General features: G+C 33.2%; 2 protein-coding genes across 2 annotated transcripts; both read left to right on the forward strand.

The window, feature by feature from the left end:
- On the forward strand, window positions 1-4635 carry LOC100790374 (probable protein phosphatase 2C 64). The gene is made up of 5 exons (XM_003536672.5): window positions 1-392; window positions 811-1282; window positions 1968-2335; window positions 3182-3418; window positions 4122-4635. Exons 2-5 carry the CDS (start codon window positions 964-966, stop codon window positions 4389-4391), a joined length of 1194 nt encoding a protein of 397 aa, XP_003536720.1. The 5' UTR covers window positions 1-392; window positions 811-963; the 3' UTR covers window positions 4392-4635.
- Window positions 4636-10225: 5590 nt separating this feature from the next.
- Window positions 10226-15297, forward strand: LOC100801471 (protein ALTERED PHOSPHATE STARVATION RESPONSE 1). Its single transcript, XM_003535709.5, has 4 exons — window positions 10226-11944; window positions 12900-13120; window positions 13938-14161; window positions 14249-15297. Exons 1-4 carry the CDS (start codon window positions 10951-10953, stop codon window positions 15111-15113), a joined length of 2304 nt encoding a protein of 767 aa, XP_003535757.1. The 5' UTR covers window positions 10226-10950; the 3' UTR covers window positions 15114-15297.
- The last annotated feature ends 579 nt before the right edge of the window (window positions 15298-15876 follow it).

Below are 15876 nucleotides of genomic sequence, written 5' to 3' on the forward strand. Positions count from 1 at the left end.
GGAGCCCATAGGTGGACCTGTGCTTTGCTGGCTCCAAGTTCTCTCATTGTTAGTCTTTTTATGGGGCTTCTCCTCCGAGTTCAGAACAAAAGAAGAAAAAAAAAAAAAGGGTTTCACACTTTGTCCGATCTTTCACAGTGAACTCTTCAATTTTCGATTCTCTTTTTCTTGCACCACCCTCTCCTTTCTTCTTCTTCTTCTTCTTCTTCTTCTTCAAACACCTTCACCATTTGCATACCACTTAGCTCCAAAAACCCATTTCTGTTTCTTTCTGTTGATTTGATGGATCCGCAGATCTAATGATTTCACACACTTTCCTCACTACGGATCATTGTCTTCTTCATCTGGGGCACCCCAATAGCTTCTTCTAATCGACAGTCCAATTTTGTTGGGTGAGATCTCTTGCCAGAATTTTTATCTTGCTTTGACTTCAAAACCGTACAATATATGATTGTGCTTGATGAAAAAAGCTACCTTCTTGCCGTTATTTGATTTTATGGAGATTGGTCTAACTCGTAGCTTTGATTTTCAATGTAAATGTGAACAAGGGATTTCCAATCAGCTGACCAAAAAGTTCTTTGTTGAAATTTCCATCTTTAACGGCTGCTGCTGTGTAGTATGGTCATAGTTTTTTTTTGTGTTATAAGGAAACCAAAAAGTTATTTTTCCCATTCATTCCTTAGAAACCTGTGAAAAACAGTTTGTTTTGCACTTTTCTAGTTCATACAAGGTCCAGGTTGTGTTTGTTTGTTTGTTGGTGTTGAACAACAATTAATTTTTAACCGTATTTGTTTATTGATGTTGTTGTAGTTTGTGGTGGATCATCTTCGTCGTTGTGGTGACTAGTGAGGAGTGCAGGACTATACCTATCTATATAGTGTATGAAAATTCAGGGGGGTGAAGTCGTTTTTGGAGTAGTTGATAAATGTTGAAATCCTTGACGGTTGTTTGGTGAAATGAGGGATGTTATCGGGGTTGATGAACTTATTGAGGGCCTGCTTTCGGCCGGGTTCAGATGGATTTACACTTGCAGGTTCGGATGCTGGAGGTAGACAGGATGGACTGTTGTGGTACAAGGACTCGGGGCAGCACTTGAGTGGTGAATTTTCAATGGCTGTAATCCAAGCCAATAACTTGCTGGAAGATCAGAGCCAGATTGAATCAGGCTGTTTGAGCTCCAATGAGTCTGGCCCTTACGGTACCTTCGTCGGTATCTATGATGGCCATGGAGGGCCCGAGACATCGCGGTTTATCAATGATCACCTATTTCACCATCTCAAGAGTAAGTTGACAACAAAATGACTCAATTCTTCAATCTTTTCATTATTGGAATAGATTATACTTCTTGCCTTGCTGTATTTTTGTCTGCCTTTCAGTTCCAAGCCTCTTGTAGTCAATTTTGCCTTTTAACTGAACAAAAAAAAAAATATACAGGGAATAGTCTTAGATAGACTGAGGGGAAGAAAACCAGTCATTTAGTTCATTTTTACCTTGTCCTTGTTTAGCTAGAAAGATCAGGGAATATAATAAATAGTTTGGATTCTGTTGCTTGGTTTAATATTCAAGAGACAAGGTTTTCCGCTTTGTGAAATAAGTATATGCCAATAAGAGATTCAGTCTTTCTTCTTTTATTTTTCTTATTTACCAGATTACTTGTTAGAGCATAGCTGGTGCAGTTTCATTAATTTGGTGCTAGTATGTCAGAAGTGGTGATAGTGGATGGTTTCCTTCCCACTATTTTCTGTCTGTCATTCTATCAGCTATAAAATGAATTAAGGCTATAAAACTTTCAGATGTATACAGAAATGTATACAGAATTGAGACTAAGAAAATTGTGTTTTTCAGATCCTGTTTTGTTGCATATGTGTCCTTCATGTATTTACTTGTGTTTTGAACCCATTTTTCTGCACATTATTATCGAATAATGAAAATTGATAAACATATTCTTTCTCTATTTTAAATGTCAGGATTTACTTCAGAGCAACAATCAATGTCGGTGGATGTAATTCGCAAGGCACTCCAAGCAACAGAAGAGGGGTTTATTTCAGTGGTTGCCAGACAGTTTTCTCTGTCACCACAAATTGCGGCTGTTGGGTCATGCTGTCTTGTTGGTGTTATTTGTAATGGAACCCTTTACATAGCAAACCTTGGGGATTCCCGGGCTGTTTTGGGAAGAGCAGTCAAGGCAACTGGCGAGGTTTTAGCCATGCAATTATCAGCAGAGCACAATGCATCGATAGAGTCTGTAAGACAGGAGCTGCATGCTTCGCATCCTGATGACCCAAATATTGTGGTTTTAAAGCATAATGTATGGCGTGTGAAGGGTCTTATTCAAGTAAGTCACTTTTAGCTCATAATGTTGCTTTTCTAGTTGCTAGAGATGGATATTTATCTTTTCTATAAACACTTCACACCTCTTAATATCATTTTAAATTTGTAATCTTCCCATGTTGGAAGTTAAATTTTCAGGATATATAGTATGTTTTCAGGATATGAAGAATTACTTCAGAAAGACAGAGCTATGCCGAGCATTAGTAAAACAGACCTGGGTGGGGGTGGAGAGAGAGAGAGATAAAGTCAATTTCAAATTTATTTGTGGAAAGGACTTATTTTTCTCAACTTCACTAGAGTTTTATGTTATTGAATAGCATTAATACCCCAATATACATTATGACTTTATATAACCAGAAAACTATCTTTTGCGATGAATAGTGGTTGAAGTTGTCTTAGTGCATCAACATAAGACCCAGTTTATAGATGCTGGGCAAATGGGTTCATTTTCATCACAACAATTGTAATATACTTAAATTGTTGAGAGTAGAAAGAGTCAAATACCCTTGGTGTTACTTTGTTATAATTCTTTAAGAATTTGATCTAATGTTGTCAAATACACATATTCTGTGAATGATAATGTTACTAGTGCTTTTGTATCTTTCTTTTCTTCCATGAAAGTTGAAAGTTGTCTTTGGGCTTGTCATATCAAATTTTTATCTTGGTACTTCCTGATAATCCTTGAGCTTTGTCATTTGTCACTTGTCACAACTGACTGTTCTAGAGATGCCTCAACTTGTTTAATTCAATGCTTATTATAATTTTAACAAACAAAACTTGACATAGAACCTTCTCTTGCTTTCTCAATTGAGTTGCGTCATAAATTTTAAAATCTGTTTTTCTGTTGCAGGTTTCTAGATCTATTGGTGATGTATATTTGAAAAAGGCCGAGTTCAATAGAGAACCACTATATGCTAAGTTTCGACTTCGTGAACCATACAAGATGCCAATACTAAGCTCAGAACCATCAATATCAGTGCATCATTTGCAGCCACATGATCAATTTATTATATTTGCATCTGATGGACTCTGGGAGCACCTCAGCAATCAAGAAGCAGTTGATATAGTTCAAAACAGTCCCCGCAGTGTAAGATACATATTTTTCTACTGTGCTAGATTGTGCTATGTCATTAACAGAAAGATTAAAGTGGATACATGTATGGATTAGACTCAACTTTCAGAAATTATTGTGGTTTTATTGTATTTCCATTATTGCTTAGCACTTAATATGTAATTGAAATTGGCATGCTGTTATTTCTCAGACATCCTAATTTTTTTTGTCACAATTTATTTCGAGTATCTGTTGTGCTTGGATGATGCTTGTTGCAGAATTTGGAGGAATTTTGGTATGCACCAGTAATAATATTGCGTTGTGTCCCATGATCCATAGACATGAGATTGAATTTTATGTATAATGTCAAGTAGATGAGGGAACATGCATCTTTACCATAACAAGTTGCCAGTCTTTTAGTGAAAGTTAGTGGCCTTTTATTTGTCCATGAGATTATGTACACCTATATTATTTGCATGTTACATTTATGTGAGCAGATCAGCAGATACAGCCAAGCTATCTAAGTAGTTTTTTCTTCTGCAATTCCAAATGGAATTCATCTAAAGTAGTGGCTTTGTGCCTACAGTCTAATTAAGTGGAAACATTCTTTAAATTCTAACAAAAAAATTGTCTGATAGAGTTTTGCATGGAGAAATTTGTTCTGGAATATAAAGCCTTCCCTTGATTTGGAAACCTCTTGTTCAGTGGCTTCATGTTTCATCTTCTTTCCTTCTTTCAGGGAAGCGCTAGGAGGCTGGTAAAAGCTGCGCTTCAAGAAGCTGCAAAGAAGAGAGAAATGAGATATTCAGATTTAAAGAAAATTGATCGCGGAGTTCGTCGTCATTTCCATGATGATACCACGGTGATTGTTGTGTATCTTGACTCAAATCTCGTGAGTAGGGCCAGCACTGTGAAGTTCCCTGGCATTTCTGTTAGAGGGGGTGGTATTAACCTGCCTCATAACACACTGGCACCTTGTACCACACCAACAGAGATTGGTGGTACCTGATCTAAGTTGTATCTTTTATTTTCTTCTTTGTTGTATCATTTTCTTGTGTGAATACCAGTTATCTTCAAAATAGCACTGAGAGGAGCAGCACTTCAATTCTTTGAATGTGAACTGTAACTTACTAGGATACTAATACTCATGTTTAGGTTTTTTTTCTTTTTTGTTTTCCCTTCCCCTCAAAACCAAAAGAACAGAAGAGATCTTCTGATGACCATTATAAGAGTTGCCTCGGCACCATTTTATCTTTTTTTTTTTCTTTCTTTCTTTGTACCATTTCACTGTTTATGTCGGTAACTTTGGTCTTACAGATTGTGATGTGGGAAGTGTTGCTGTATTGCTGAGGATGTTCTTAGTCATAGATAATGCAATCAATGCATTTAGGTGTTGGAGAGGAGAGAGGAAAATCGTCATGTAAATGCACGATGTAGATTATGCATGATGTAATGTTAAATGAGTATTCATTGTCACATTATTGAACATAACCAATCAATCTCACATAGACACCACGTCTTCTCTCACCAATATGAAATAATTGTAACTTGTTCGGATCTTTTAGATTTGGTGAAATTAATTTTAAAAAATAATTGATGCCCAAAGAAATGATTTTGAAAGAGTCGACAAGAAAAACATTTGTTGTGTTAGGAAATATCTTCTTAGGAGATATGATAAACGTCTCCACAAAATGGAGTGGATGAAAGTGACTAAATGGGTGAGTGAGAGAGTAAAAAATAAAAGAGAATTCTGAGATGTGACGAATAATGTAATAAAAAGTATGAAAAAATGCAGTGGAAAAAGAGATGGAAGAGAAAAAAATATCAATATAGAAAAAATAGTTCTGTTTGAATGACAAATTTAAATCACCTGAACATAAATGTTTTTAGAAACTATGATCCATATAAAATTAGATTTTCTAAAGAAATTAAAAACAGTTGCTTATATTAAAATGAATTCTAGAAATGATTTCAAGGACAAAATTTTATGCCAAATAACTCCATCGACTCAATATGTAAATTAAGTTTATTTTTGCAGGAATTGTTGTTTATGATATGTGAATCAAATAGACACGTGAAAAGTAATTTTTTTTTTTTTCAGAAATTAGTCATTGACAATTTGTTAGTCAAATTTTCTATAAAAATCAGTCATTGACATGCTGTTAGTAAGTTTTTTTTGATAAAAAATAATTACTAATAAAATAAATTGGTAAATATTTTACTCAAATGACAAATAAAATCAAACAGACACATTTTTTTAAAGAATAGACACGATTTTTAAAAGTAACTTTTTGTGCTAAGAAAATTTAAACCAAACACTTCGAGCAAGGCTTATCTTATCTTATTCTGGGGAATTCTTCTATTGATTTACTGGAAAGTTTCTTCTGTTTGTTTCTTTCTTTTCTTCAAAATAGTAAGGCGTGCAAATACACGGGATTTTCTTTCTCGAATTCTTGAATATGTAACTTTCTCTTATTAGCATGATATTCTAATCAATTGAACTAATAAGTTAATTATGTTAAAAAAATAATTAATATCATTATATATAATATTAAATTTTTTAATATATATTTAATATACATATAAATTTAAATTTATGTAATAAATTTTATAATAATTAATTTTGATCTAATAATGTATGGATTTTAGGGAATATCAATCAGTATATATTATATATAAGGGTGTTTTTGATTTTTTCCTGTCACTACTGAGTGAATAAGAAACTTTGCTGGGTAGAAGAAGAAAATCCCAAAACATAGGAGCAAGAAAATAATTATTTTTTTACTTCCCTTTTTGGGTCGAAGGAATTGTTGCAACTTGCAATTAAGGTGGGGGCGACTGGGGCCTATTGGACTCCATGTAAGACATGAGTTGTGATCATACATTATGGATTTGGTCGCAAATTGAAATAATGAAATGAAATGTAACGAAACAGTGCATCATGGTCACCGTATTTTCTTTTGAAAGCTAAGCGGAGACAGGTGTTAAAACTAATTTCATATATGCCAAAACATTTAACATCAATTTCATTCATCTTCCCTCATTTCCCTCAATATAAAATGATGATGATATTCATCCAGGAAAGTATGTGCACATAATTACGTGTTTTAAGTTTTTTTTTTTATTTATAAAAATGTTAATAGTTAATTGTTAGCAGGAGATCAAACTTACAATTTTTTCTTTTATTCTCTTTTTTTTAATCTCTCAATTCACCTTATATTTCTTACGTGTTTTATGTTGTTAATGTCGTAAATTAGTGTAGTACTGTACGTTTAGATTAAAGATTTGCTTGTTTTGCAGCATGATCCCATGGACAAAAGTGCATTGACTAGATGCTGCCCTAGCTGAGGGCAACATATATGTGAATTGGGACAAGTCGTTGACGGCATAGAATATATTTAAGGTGTTAGATCTTGTTTTGGGTGCACCATGCATGCCTTTATATTTGTCTTTAATTAATTTTTTAGTTCTCTCAGTGGCTCAGTCCTAACTTTTAATATATTTACACTCATACTAAGTAGATGCAAATCTTAGTAATTGGTTTGGTTGAGATGGATGGTTTGTTGATGGGAGAGCCATGCATGGTTGTATGATTTCTGATTATAATTATTGAGGTTGTGGGGCTGTGGTGGTTTGGGTTTGCAATAGAGATAGAGATACAGGGTGGCTTTGGTTATGACACAATGCAAGGGACGTGATTTTGTGTTGCTTCATGTTGCTACAGATGAGTGATGAAAAATTGACGGGGCCTAATTATTTATATAGTATCTTGGTATGCTTTTGTTGAATCGTGGTTTGAGAATCAATTAACAAACTCTGTGAATCGTGATAGATATTCTTACCATTGTTGCTACAAGTATTCTTACCATTTAACAAACTTCATGTTGCTACAAATATGTATTTTATAAATTAAAGTTTTTTTAAAAGTTAAAAATAATATGATGTTGTCACTTGGACAAGTATTATCCATTGATTGACATCACTTCAAACTATATAAATGTATTTATCTTTACCTATAATCATAAATGAAAAATATTAAAGTTTGTTTTTATTTTCACAATAGTTCTCTAATGATAGATTTAGGTTATTTTCAGTAGGAGTAGTTTTAGTATCCTAACACACCGCGGAAAACTTATTATAATAATAGTTGGGTTGATATATGTTTTGATTTTACAAAACTTGTTTTACCTTGAAGCTTTTCGTGTCATTTAATTTCTTTACATATTTGGCTATAAATATTTTTAAGAATTTAATATAAATGTAGTGATAATATATTTTTTTCATCTAGGGGAAGATAGTCGACTTTTGCAGTCATTGTTTTAAAAATTATATGTAAGGTGATTTTTCGTTAGTTGATAACTAGACAACCCAATTCAGTGAGTGTAGATTAATCTCTTTTACCGTATGTATGTAATTTTCACTAGTCAAGAAAATTTTATATGAAAAAATTAAACATATATTATCTTACTAAATTGATCATTCTTTCACATAATAATGTAAAAATGTTTTCATTGATAATGCATGAGAATTTAATTTTATATTATAAATTAGAATATATAATTTTAAAAGTATGAGCCTTTCTCTTCTCATTTTTTTAACTAGATATTCTTAATATTTTTTTCTTTTTTCATTTAAATGTACGTTTCTTACCCTAATTTTATAGCTAGTCTAAAATTTATTTTTCAATCATCTCAAAACTAGTCAGACAGTGGAAATGTCAATATTATTAAGGTAAATATTTGACAAACTATTATAGCATTAATAAATACTAAATTGCAAAAATTAGAGTTAGGTATAAGAGTTAATCCGTCTATTTAAGCCTGCTTGAATAGGTCCACGACTTAAATTGGTCGGACTGGACCACAATACATATGGGTCAGATTTTATAGGCTCGCATCTATATCACATAGACGGCAGGCTAATGGACCAGTTTGTGGCCTTCAAATTTAAAATAAAAAGTTATACTAATGTTTAACTTGCTTTTTTTTAGAAGACAAAAAATCACATTTTCACACACACAAAAAAGTTATTAAAAAAATATATGTGCATAACAAACAAACTTTGTTATTGGAATAAATTGTAGTTGTACTGTAACAAGAAAAAATGTAGTTATACACAAACACAACGCTGCAGTAACAACACAAACTTGAAAACTTTCCTTTTTATCGAAGCTATATTGATTCTATATATAAATTATATCTTTCTGTACAAACTAAACATATCCAGCTTAATAACTTAAATAAGATGTTAAATATTTAGAAAAAAAAAATTATCACTCATAATAATTTTATCTGACTAAAATAAAATTATCTCATAAAAAATAATTTAGACAAAAGATATCTGTTGGAGAATGGATAAAAAATACTCTAAGATTATTTTTAAAAAATAATAAGTAAAAGCCCATAAGCATGCTGACAATTCACAAATAAATTAATTTGTCTTCATATATATAAAAAAGAGATAATTGTATAAAAAAATTTATTTTTTTTCTTTTGTCTATGAAATTGATATGAAACAGTCCCGTTAAAAACAAAAACTAATCTTTATCAGAAATCATCAACACATACAAAATGAATATTTACCTTTCAATGATTTATTTTATGCTTAATAACCAAATAAGATTTGAACCTTAAATCACTTATTGAACACAAATAATTTATTTTAACACTTGTTCATATAAAAAAATCCATTTAATTTAGAACGGTAACCCACACATACAAAAATGGAAAAACGTTCATGTTAAATGAAATCAATTTAAAACGGTAACCCATACAAGATGCAAGTTAAACATGTGACTCGCAGGCCTCAATCCATATGATAAACTTGAGCAAAAACTAAAAAAAATTACAATGTCACATTTTGTTATTTAATAAAAAATAGGTTATGTGATGAAAATATGAAATATTTTTATATTGTTATAAAAAAATCATCATTCATATATTTATTGATTTTTATCATAATTTTTAATTTAATTAATAATATAAAATTATTTGACATTTATGACTGTATAATAAACTCTTATTTGAAAGTTGTTCCATCATGAATAACTATAAACAATCAATGTAAATTTAGGCATGCACTATGTCTAGTATACTTTATCTACTTATTTTAATAAAAAATATTTTATAAAATTTGGAAGTTAAATTTTAAATTATCCATTTACGTATAACATTGGAACATTTAGAATCCCAAAATAATTTGTATCAATGTAAAAAAAATTGCAACTATTTATTTCTTAATAAAAAAGACAACCTAAGAAGAATTGTTAGTGTGCATAAACTTGAGGTTGTCAATCACGGTTGCATTAGGAGGGACCGAGGTAGCAGAACAGAAGTGTGTTGGGTCACCACCTGAAAAAACACTGCCAAAATCTAGTGGCAATGCATTCGTTACATTCCAGTGGGACAGGGCATCTAATCCAAGGGATAAATTCGTCATTAAAGTATCACACTTCTGACACCTATCTGTTCTGCTAAACCCCACACTGAATCCCAATTAGTGTTTAGTAGCTTGCCTGGTCTTGTTGACCATCCTCTTATCAGTTTGTATATCCAACAAACAATTAATAATTTTTATTATTAAAAATCATGTAAAAATTTAATTAAAAATTACAGCGAACTGAACTAATAATATTTTTTTCTTAAAGTATTACTGTTTTATTTTTGTAACCACTACTAAGTACTAATTGACATTTGGTCAGTAGTTTTAAATTTTGATGGTATAAACACAATTATTCTCTCATTATAAGAGCGATTAGTACAAGACAAAGACTAGAGTTTGAAAAACACAAACGAGAAAGACACCGTTTACTGACAAAACCATCCTCTGGGGGAGTGGAACGGTTTTTATTCTTTCTCTCTCTGTTGAATTGAACTCCTCTTTTTTCTCACAAGTCACCACTCTGCTATGCTTTTTCTTTTTGTTTTTTGCATTATTTTTAATCTCTCTAGGCTCTACTACTACTCTCTTTTTAACAAGCTTCACCATTACCTTACTCAAAACCATCAAATGCAAATTGCCAAACACTAGAAAGAACCCTGTCTTCTCTTTCTTTCTCGAGCCCCTACCTTCATTACTCTCTCTCTCTCTCTCCTCTACTAAAGTGTTAAGTCTTGTAATTTTTTTAAAGTATACTTATTTAGTAACTCTATTTATTTTTATTTCCATTAAGGCACTGAAATTAATTAAGTTAATATCTCTATCTTGTTGGAGCTGGCTACTTAGGTAGTGAGACTGAGGGAATGGAAATCTTTGTTGGGTTGTTTTGTTTCTAAAGAAAGCTTCTTCAACATTATCTGCTGCATTTTTTTTTTTCTCAAAAAGAGGAATGATTTTTACTCCAAAACTTAGGAAAAGGCTATTTTTTGAAAACTTGTTTGTTTCTTTAAAAACCCAGTTGAAAGTTTGGTTCTCTCTACCTGGGAAAGCTCCCTCCTTTTTTGTCAGAGAAAAGAGCAACAAGTAAGAGCCTTTCTTACTCCATCTTCTAAAAGCATCCAACCCTTGTTAAGATAAGGAACACTCACTACACTACATTACACACTAGTGTGTGTGTGAGAGAGAGAGATATGGGATGTGTTGCCTCCAAACTAGAGGAAGAAGAAGAAGTGGTGGCTATTTGTAGAGAGAGAAAGCGTCTTTTAAAGCAAGCTGTGGAGAAAAGATATGCACTTGCTGAGGCTCATTGTAAGTATTTTCACTCTCTGAATGCAGTAGCTGCGGCCATTAAGCTCTTTGTTGCACGCCACTCTTCACCTTCATCACCTTTCCTCATAACTTTCCCTCCTCCTTGCCCTTCTTCTCCTTCTCCACCTACTGAGAATGTCATTACGAACCCCATGTTCCTCCAGCAGACACCCTCAGAAAACAAGCATCAAGCGATTGCTGCTTGTGACTCATGCATCTCTTCAACAACCTCCGAGTCTTCTGAGGAAGAGAGTGAAGAAAAAAGGGAAGGAGAGGAGGGTGAAGAAGGTAAGGGAGAAGAAGACCAACATCAACAACAACCATGTGGGTACTATTGCATGCCTATGACTATGTCCATGTCCATGTCCATGTCCATGTCTATGCCTATGCCACCTTCAATGCCATCCCCTCAGAGAGATTTTGGATGGGACTTCTTCTACCCTTTGGACAGTATGAGGAGTGAGGTCATGAGTGGCTACCACAGGAACTCAGATGATGATTTAAGGGCAGTAAGAGAGGAGGAGGGGATTCCTGAATTAGAGGAAGAAGTGGAGAGAGAAGAGGTTCAGCACAAAGTGGTGAGTGTTGAAGAGAATAATAGCAATAATCATAATAATAAGAGTAATAACGAAGGTGCTGTTGAGCAAGTGTTGAGTGGTGTTGAAGCAGTTAAGGTGGTTGATGTGGCCACTGAAAACCAAGGGGAGCAAAGGGGGCTTGCAGTTCTTGATACACCAGCAGAGGGGAGAGAGTTGCTTGAAGCTTTGAAAGACATTGAGGACCATTTTCTCAAGGCTTACGATTCTGGTAAGGAGGTAACCAGAATGCTGGAAGCTAATAGAACCCCCCTTCATTCTAGTTTGGATGAAATAAAAGGTGGGCCCCTATCTTCTTCAAGTTGTAATCTTGGAAAGATTTTTGAGCTATTATTAATTTGCAAATATCAAATTCATGTTTGTGGTTGAATTTCATGAATTATTAGTAACTAGTAGAAATAATAATAATTACTGTGTGATGTAATTGATTCATGAAAACTTGTACATTGTTGTGTTGTGTTGGTTCTGCTTCATATTATTAGCCTCAACATTCGGCATGTGCAAGGTATGGTTATCATGCCCCGTTAACTTGTTTCTATTTCCATTATGGACTGTCCTTTTCTCCGTCCTACTTTAGATATTTTCGTATATACTTGAATCTTGGACATCTTAGTTCATCTTGTAAATGTTGCAGTATTTAAATTTTCTGATATCTATGCAAAGGTCATCTTCTGACACTCTACGTGTTGATCCATGTGACAATAGGCACTTGAGTTTCTAAGTAGTTAATATTGTGGGTATGGTCTACTCTAGGTTCTCAAATCAACGGTTGACACTTGTAAAGCCTTTTTTTTACTTGATTGCTGTATTTCTTACATAGCCCACACAACCTTAAATATGTTAACTATTTATTTGAATGACTCTGGTATAATTGCTAAGTTTATTTGAACCCTCAAAGGAAGTGCTATTATGTTTATTTGGTGTGTGTTTGAACACTGAACTGGTTTCTTTTAGGTTCAAAATAGCTTATTATAATTAAAAGCTTAATGAGAAAGCTCTATAAGATAAAATAAATAAAAATGATTTCGCCCTGAAAATTTAATCAAAGTCATGCTTTAAGTGTTATTTTTGCATGCTTTGAAAATGGATATTATGTATGTCCCATCTTGTGTATCTGTTTCATGTATCTATACTTGAAACAGAAGCATATGCATTTGATTATATCTGCATGGGTTCATATGCTTCTGTTTCAAGTTTCAACCCTTGAGAATTTGAACCATCTGATCTCAATGCAGAAAGTTCGACTAAACTCATTCTTGCAATAACATGGAAGTCCATTTCATCTAGGCAATCATCATGCAAGAGTCTTATGGTTCCAAATGTGAAAAATTCTTCAACTCGGGTGGAATATAAAAATGATCTGTTTGATGATTATGGAGGAATGGATTCGGGAAGTCATTTATTAACCTTAGGAAGGTTATATGCATGGGAAAAGAAACTGTTTGAGGAGGTTAAGGTAGGTTATTTTTATTTAATTCCTTTTTTTTTTTTTCAATTCATGTGATGATACTTGTTCGACATTTATTCTGGAATGGATAAAAATAACTTTGATCCATATACCATTTCTTACTTTTTTCACACCTTGCATCTATCTACATATAAATTCTAGGGGCATTTATTTAACTTCTAGTGTTTGGCATTGCCCATAAGTTAACCTATCCTGTTTGTTATATCTTTAATATCTGTGTTAAAGGCTTCCTTCTTGGCAAACTCAGATTGGTGATGCAAACATATCCAAAATGATTTGAACATGGAACAATATAACTCAGATTACAAATTTGTAAATGAAATTTTGAAATACTTGGTAGATTTTCTACCCGATATTTAATCTTTCTTCTCAGTCACTGATGCATGAATGTTGAGTCAAGGACTTTACACCTACTTCTATTTGACAAGTGTCTATTTGGAGAGTTGCAATCACATTACATTTCATGTCTTGTTAAATATGATTTAGTTTTATTTCTGGAAATACCCAAATTTTCACTAGCGGATAGTCAATCAATCACCTTGACCACCAATTTTCCATGTCTCTATGTGTGCCTTATATTGAATGAATTTCCATCTGTCAATAAGAAAACTGCTAAACTCTACAACATCCAGTCCTTGATAAAAATGAAAACTGAGAAGATGAATGAAATTAACTTCCTGGAGAATTTTAAACTCTTTTAGTTTTTTAATTCCATTATAGTCAGTTTTTGTAATTTTCAAGCATGCACATGTTTCACTCCTTGTCTCATCCTGCTTTTATCGTTTGAAAATTTTCCTTAACTTAGGCTGGAGATAGCACACGGAAAAATTACGAAAAAAAATGCACACAGTTGAGAAGTAAGAATGTTAGAGGAGATGATCTACTAAGCACAGACAAAACTAAAACTGAAGTGAAAGATCTATATGCTGGGATCTTGGTTGCAATTCGGCGTGCAGAGTCAATCTCAAAGAGAATTGAGAAAATGAGAGATGAAGAATTACAACCTCAAATTCTTGAACTGTTAAAAGGGTGGGATAACATTATCACTGGAAACTAAACAAACTAAATAATTTCAAGTTTCATTTATTTCTCATGTTCCATTTTTTCGTAATGCAGCCTGACTCAGTCATGGAAAATCATGTTGGAGTCCCATGAAACCCAGAAGAAGATTCTATCTGAAGTCAAATACTTCACATGCGCCACGTATGGTAAATTCTGCAACCAATCTCATGGATTTGCAACTCTTCAGCTCGAAGCTCAGCTTCAAAATTGGCGGGACTGCTTCAAAGAGTACACCGCAGCGCAAAAGGCATATGTTGAAGCTCTCCATGGATGGCTGAGTAAGTTCATAGTCCCTGAAGTTGAGTTTTACTCAAGAAGCAAAAATGTTGCAATGCAATACCAAGTCAACGGGCCACCGCTGCTTGTGATATGCAACGACTGGTTAGCTTCGCTGCAAAAGTTACCCGATAAAATGGTAACAGTTGCATTGAAAAGTGTAGTGAAGGATGTTAGAACTTTGTGGCTTCAGCAAAACAAAGAGAAACAGCAGAAAAGGAAGGTAGATAGGTTAACAAGAGATTTGGAGAGAAGGTATTCTTCAGCATCATCGCATAAAGTGGTGGAGACTAGGATGCTCGAGTATCACGTCACGGACCGCGAATCAGAGGCCGGAAATGATCATCATCAAGAGGAGGAGGAGTGCATGATGGAGAAGAGTGATCATTTGGAGACACTGAGGAGAAAAGTGGAGGCGGAGAAGGAGAAGCACCACAGTTGCATGCAAGAAACACAGAGGATCACCTTACATGGATTGCAATCTGGGTTTTCTCTAGTGTTTGAATCATTGACAGAGTTCTCCAAAGCATCACAAAAAATGTACAATGGCCTTATAACTTATAGTGAAAACAGTGACAAGGTTGGGAACATTACGTATATAGAGGGTGGTGGCTGCAATGTTGAAAATTGCAACGGACAATAGTGTTAGTGAGTAAGGGTTTGGGGTGATTTATGTAAGTAATTATGCTATTATTATGTGTTGTGTTATGTCGAAGCAACTCGCTGAGACATGCATCATTTTTTAAGATGTTAGGTGACGAGTGCACTAATGTATTGGTATACCTACTGTTGCTGTTGATTGTCAATTCTGAATAGTGTTTTCTAAAGTTTTCTGTGTTTAGCAGGTAAAAAGTAAGATAAATCTGGGAATATGATCAAGTGGGTAACACTAGTGAATTAAAATTGTGATATTCGTATAATTATTAATTTAATAAGGCCTACTAGTGAGGGAATTCTTTTTTTGTGTGGTTAAATTAATTATTTAATCCATTTTATTTTATGACAATCAATCAATCCTTATAAAATAATCCTTAACTTTTTGGTACTTTTTATGAATTTAATTTTACATTTTTGTCATTATTGTTGTACCGATATTAAAAAAAGAGGAGTGATACACTTATAATAATCTGTATAACATATTATATTTTGAGTGTATTTGTTTTTTCATCTTATCATTTGTATTTTAAATTTAAATTTATTTTTTTTACTCTTTTTCTTTTAGTTGTATATTTTGTTTTACAAATATAATTTTTCTCCTAAACAAATGCTATAGTACGTGTTAACAAATGCTATAGTACGTGTTAAAAGGTAATTAGCAAAGAAGAATGGAGGTTTTGTAAATAAAAGAAGAAGAAATTAGTTACATGTAATTATTTTTTTGACAGGAACATGCAATTTTTTTTATA

Source organism: Glycine max, chromosome 10, assembly GCF_000004515.6.
Source record: "Glycine max cultivar Williams 82 chromosome 10, Glycine_max_v4.0, whole genome shotgun sequence".
Classification (NCBI taxonomy): Eukaryota; Viridiplantae; Streptophyta; class Magnoliopsida; order Fabales; family Fabaceae; genus Glycine; species Glycine max.

Bases quoted from the DNA above. Each gene is read 5' to 3' on its own strand.
- LOC100790374 (XM_003536672.5), top strand. From the start codon at position 964: ATGTTATCGGGGTTGATGAACTTATTGAGGGCCTGCTTTCGGCCGGGT. The intron at 2,336-3,181 runs GTAAGTCACTTT...TTTCTGTTGCAG, and splicing joins GTGTGAAGGGTCTTATTCAA to GTTTCTAGATCTATTGGTGA. The intron at 3,419-4,121 runs GTAAGATACATA...TCCTTCTTTCAG, and splicing joins TTCAAAACAGTCCCCGCAGT to GGAAGCGCTAGGAGGCTGGT.
- LOC100801471 (XM_003535709.5), top strand. From the start codon at position 10,951: ATGGGATGTGTTGCCTCCAAACTAGAGGAAGAAGAAGAAGTGGTGGCT. The intron at 11,945-12,899 runs GTGGGCCCCTAT...ATCTCAATGCAG, and splicing joins TAGTTTGGATGAAATAAAAG to AAAGTTCGACTAAACTCATT. The intron at 13,121-13,937 runs GTAGGTTATTTT...TCCTTAACTTAG, and splicing joins AACTGTTTGAGGAGGTTAAG to GCTGGAGATAGCACACGGAA.